Source organism: Eptatretus burgeri, unplaced genomic scaffold (genome assembly GCF_056783735.1).
Source record: "Eptatretus burgeri isolate ZD-2024b unplaced genomic scaffold, Ebu_testis_v1 Ebu_testis_scaffold_3183, whole genome shotgun sequence".
NCBI lineage: Eukaryota > Metazoa > Chordata > Myxini > Myxiniformes > Myxinidae > Eptatretus > Eptatretus burgeri.
The window spans coordinates 128,820-134,843 of record NW_028225132.1 but is presented as its reverse complement, the minus strand read 5'-3'; the positions used below and the strand labels follow the sequence as shown (position 1 = coordinate 134,843).

Here is a 6,024-nt window from a genome sequence, read left to right as displayed (position 1 = left end):
ATTCTCACAGGTAAACAAGTACATTCTCACAGGTAAACAAGTACATTATCACAGGTAAACAAGTACATTATCACAGGTAAACAACTACATTATCACAGGTAAACAACTCCATTCTCACAGGCAAACAACTACATTATCACAGGTAAACAAGTACATTATCACAGGTAAACAACTACATTATCACAGGTAAACAACTCCATTCTCACAGGCAAACAACTACATTATCACAGGTAAACAAGTACATTATCACAGGTAAACAACTACATTATCACAGGTAAACAACTCCATTCTCACAGGTAAACAACTACATTAGCACAGGTAAACAAGTGCATTATCACAGGTAAACAACTACATTATCACAGGTCAACAACTCCATTCTCACAGATAAACAACTACATTATCACAGGTAAACAAGTACATTATCACAGGTAAACAAGTACATTATCACAGGTAACCATCGGCCCCACACAACATGATTCGAGGATCTGATAAAATGTTACAAATACATCGAGGCAGGGATTGCCGGTCGTCTCGTCTTTCACCGTGCGTGATTCATTCCCACGTCGTCTGTGATTCATTCCCACGTCGTGTGTGATTAATTCCCACATCGTGCGCGATTCATTTGCACGTCGTGTGATTCATTCCCACGTGTGTGATTCATTTCCACGTCGTGCGTTGTTCATTCCCATGTCGTGTGTGATTCATTCCCACGTCGTGCGTGATTCATTCCCACATCGTGTGTGATTAATTCCCACATCGTGCGTGATTCATTTGCACGTTGTGTGATTCATTCCCACGTGTGTGATTCATTTCCACGTCGTGCGTTGTTCATTCCCATGTTGTGTGTGATTCATTCCCACGTTGTGCGTGATTCATTCCCACGTCTTGCGTGATTCATTGTCACGTCGTGTGTGATTCATTCCCAGGTCTTGCGTGATTCATTGTCACGTCATGTGTGATTCATTCCCACGTCTTGCGTGATTCATTCCCACGCCGTGTGTTATTCATTCCCACGTCGTGCATGATTCACTCCCACGCCGTGTGTGATTCATTCCCACTTCGTGCATACTTCATTCCCACGTCGTGTGATTCATTCCCACGTCGTGCGTGATTCATTCCCATGTCGTTGTGTTGTGTGATTCATTCGCACGTCGTGTGTGATTCATTCCCACTTATTGCGTGATTCATTGTCATGTCGTGTGTGATTCATTCCCACGTCTTGCGTGATTCATTCCCACGCCGTGTGTGATTCATTCCCACATCGTGCATGATTCATTCCCACGTCGTGTGTGATTCATTCCCACGTCGTGCATGATTCATTCCCACGTTGTGCGTGATTCATTCGCACGTCGTGTGATTCATTACCACGTCGTGTGTGATTCATTCCCACTTCGTGCGTGATTCATTCCCACATCGTGTGTGATTCATTCCCACGTCGTGTGTGATTCATTCCCACGTCGTGTGTGATTCATTCCCCACACCCTTCACACTGCTATCATCAGATATCACGCATTTCCACAGCATAAAAACTTCAATGGGATTTGTTTTTACATGAACGGCGAATTAACACAAACGTTCAGTGAAACACACGAACCAAGGAGGAGACGGGACCAGGTGATATCAAGGTTCCCTTCACTGTGCAGGTGACAAGTCACACCTGATGGAGGAATTCCTACGTTCGACGTTTTGTTTTATTCTGAATTAACCTGAGTGACTTATAAGAATGTTTCTAAATAATGTGTAACCTTGTGATGTTGGGGGTGTGTGGAGCGTACACACTCAACACATGCAACACACCCAACACACCCAACACACACAACACACGCAACACACGCAACACACCCAACACACACAACACACGCAACACACGCAACACACCCAACACACGCAACACACGCAACACACCCAACACACCCAACACACCCAACACTCCCAACACACACAACACACCCAACACACCCACCACACCCAACACACGCAACACACCCAACACACGCAACACAGGCAACACACGCAACACAGCCAACGCACTCAACACACGCAACACACTCAACACACCCAACACACCCAACACACCCAACACACCCAACACACGCAACACACTCAACACACTCAACACACGCAAAACACCCAACACACCCAACACACCCAACACACCCAACACACTCAACACACTCAACACACCCAACACACGCAAAACACCCAACACACCCAACACACTCAACACACGCAAAACACCCAACACACCCAACACACTCAACACACGCAAAACACCCAACACACCCAACACACCCAACACACCCAACACACCCAACACACCCAACACACCCAACACACTCAACACACCCAACACACGCAAAACACCCAACACACCCAACACACGCAAAACACCCAACACACCCAACACACCCAACACACGCAATACACCCAACACACCCAACACACTCAACACACCCAACACACCCAACACACCCAACACACCCAACACACCCAACACACGCAACACACGCAACACACCCAACACACGCAACACACCCAACACACCCAACACACTCAACACACGCAACACACTCAACACACTCAGCACACCCAACACACCCAACACACCCAACACACTCAACACACCCAACACACCCAACACACCCAACACACTCAACACACGCAAAACACCCAACACACCCAACACACTCAACACACGCAAAACACCCAACACACCCAACACACCCAACACACCCAACACACCCAACACACCCAACACACGCAATACACCCAACACACCCAACACACTCAACACACCCAACACACCCAACACACCCAACACACTCAACACACGCAAAACACCCAACACACCCAACACACTCAACACACGCAATACACCCAACACACTCAACACACCCAACACACTCAACACACCCAACACACGCAACACCCCAACATACCCAACACACGCAACACACAACAGACGCAACACACGCAACACACCCAACACACGCAACACACCCAACACACCCAACACACGCAACACTCCCAACACACCCAACACACCCAACACACCCAACACACCCAACACACCCAACACACCCAACACACGCAACACACTCAACACACGCAACACACCCAACACACGCAACACACCCAACGCACGCAACACACGCAACACACGCAACACACCCAACGCACACAACACACGCAACACACTCGACACGCGCAACACACCCAACACAGCCAACACACCCAACACACCCAACACACGCAACACACTCAACACACTCAACACACGCAAAACACCCAACACACCCAACACACCCAACACACCCAACACACTCAACACACGCAAAACACCCAACACACCCAACACACTCAACACACGCAAAACACCCAACACACCCAACACACTCAACACACGCAAAACACCCAACACACCCAACACACCCAACACACCCAACACACCCAACACACCCAACACACCCAACACACTCAACACACCCAACACACGCAAAACACCCAACAAACCCAACACACGCAAAACACCCAACACACCCAACACACGCAAAACACCCAACACACCCAACACACGCAATACACCCAACACACCCAACACACTCAACACACCCAACACACCCAACACACCCAACACACCCAACACACCCAACACACCCAACACACGCAACACACGCAACACACCCAACACACGCAACACACCCAACACACCCAACACACCCAACACACCCAACACACCCAACACACCCAACACACGCAACACACGCAACACACCCAACACACGCAACACACCCAACACACCCAACACACTCAACACACGCAACACACTCAACACACTCAACACACCCAACACACCCAACACACCCAACACACTCAACACACCCAACACACCCAACACACCCAACACACTCAACACACGCAAAACACCCAACACACCCAACACACTCAACACACGCAAAACGCCCAACACACCCAACACACCCAACACACCCAACACACCCAACACACCCAACACACGCAATACACCCAACACACCCAACACACTCAACACACCCAACACACCCAACACACCCAACACACTCAACACACGCAAAACACCCAACACACCCAACACACTCAACACACGCAATACACCCAACACACTCAACACACCCAACACACTCAACACACCCAACACACGCAACACCCCAACATACCCAACACACGCAACACACAACAGACGCAACACACGCAACACACCCAACACACGCAACACACCCAACACACCCAACACACGCAACACTCCCAACACACCCAACACACCCAACACACCCAACACACGCAACACACCCAACACACGCAACACACGCAACACACCCAACACACCCAACACACGCAACACTCCCAACACACCCAACACACCCAACACACCCAACACACGCAACACACCCAACACACGCAACACACGCAACACACCCAACACACTCAACACACGCAACACACCCAATACACCCCCTGAATAGGAGACGTTTAGTACTCAAACCCGGTGTTTTTAAAATGTGTGTATAAAATCAATGTTAAATGATGACAGAGGGTCATCATACAGTTTCTCATTCAGGAAACCTTAAATGACCAGAAACCATAAAGAAACATTCCATATTCCCAACTTCAAGGTTCATCTAAAACATCTACATCTGGAGAGTGGAATATTAAATAATGATCCCAGAATGTTTCCCCTCCATGTCCTTGGAATGTCCTCTCTCATCATAACCCAGTTCAATGGTTTATTGAACACCTGAACCCCATATTCACCAAGGTAGGTCCATCTTACAATGGTATCTCATCAGGTCCCACTGCTTCACCATTTTTCATTCCTCTTAAGTCGACTGTCTTGTCTGACGACACTTTTTTGGAGAAATCAAAGATTCCTGGAGGAGCCTTGAACAAGGAGTAGGTCAGTGAGTGTTGGACTTTTGGTACACAGTTGAAATCCCATATTTAATCTTCTTTCTTTGCCCTTTAAATTGTTATGATCCATCTTTGCTGTGAGGATGTGATGAGGAACAGAAAGAGAGTTTTTCTTTGGTTAGAATCTTTGCCTGGTGTTGGCGTTGTGGTGAAGGTGGTGGTTTGGGATCCTCGGGGTCCTGAGTTCGAGCCCCGCTAACCACTGAATTAACATCAGGGGGTTGACTCAGCCTGTCATCCTTCCGAGGTCGGCGAAATGAGTACCAGCATGCTTTTATACTGTGTCGGAGTGGCGACCCGTCCAAGATTGTACCCAATAGCCAAGGAGACTGCTTAAGCACCAACGCTCTGCACGGAGTATGGTCCCAATCTCCTCCTCCAGTCACATCTCCAAGCTGGGCTCCAAAGCCAGTCGTCCAAGGGGCATCCGACGTCGTGTAAACTCCTTCCTTGGTACATCTGAGCTTCTAACCACCGACAAAGATTTCATCCACAGTGTGATTGAATGCTGCTCTCCCATCTGGGGTGGGACTCGTGTCTAACACCTCGCTCGACTTCACACTGTGGAAACCAAGGCTTTTTGGATCATTGGTATCTCCCGTGATGAAGCTCAGTCTTTGGGTCTCTCACTCTCTCACTGGAAGCAGGTTGGTGGTCTTTCTGTCTTCGACCGTCTCCTCTTAGTCCTTGCCCCCCCTCCCCCTTGCTCTGTCTGCGATCTGTCCCCCTGATATTTCCTCAGGGTGCCCAAGCCCCGCCAGGAACCCCCTTCTGAATGAAGAATCACTACTCACCTTCACTCTTTCATTCCTTATTTTTCCAGCCTCTGGAACAAACTCCCACACTCTCTTCAATCCCACTCTTTCCTCCAGCTCTTCGAAACAGCTGTTCACCACCATCTCATATCTTCCCCCATTCCAAAATCACACACCGTGCACCAAAGCAGTGGTCACTCAGCAAGAGTGAAACGGTGAACTCATTTGAATGTTGGAGACACAATTTCCTTCATATTTTATCGCTCGATCCCAACGTTGCTCCCTTCCTCACCGAGGGCATCACCTGGGAGAAGAAGAGCAG

The 6,024-nt window shown here is 48.8% G+C and overlaps 1 protein-coding gene across 1 annotated transcript; it reads left to right on the top strand.

The window, feature by feature from the left end:
- Positions 1-1,786: 1,786 nt before the first annotated feature.
- On the top strand, positions 1,787-4,498 carry LOC147006376 (uncharacterized). Its single transcript, XM_085868992.1, has one exon. The coding sequence runs from the start codon at positions 1,787-1,789 to the stop codon at positions 4,496-4,498; it is 2,712 nt and encodes a 903-aa protein (XP_085725118.1).
- The last annotated feature ends 1,526 nt before the right edge of the window (positions 4,499-6,024 follow it).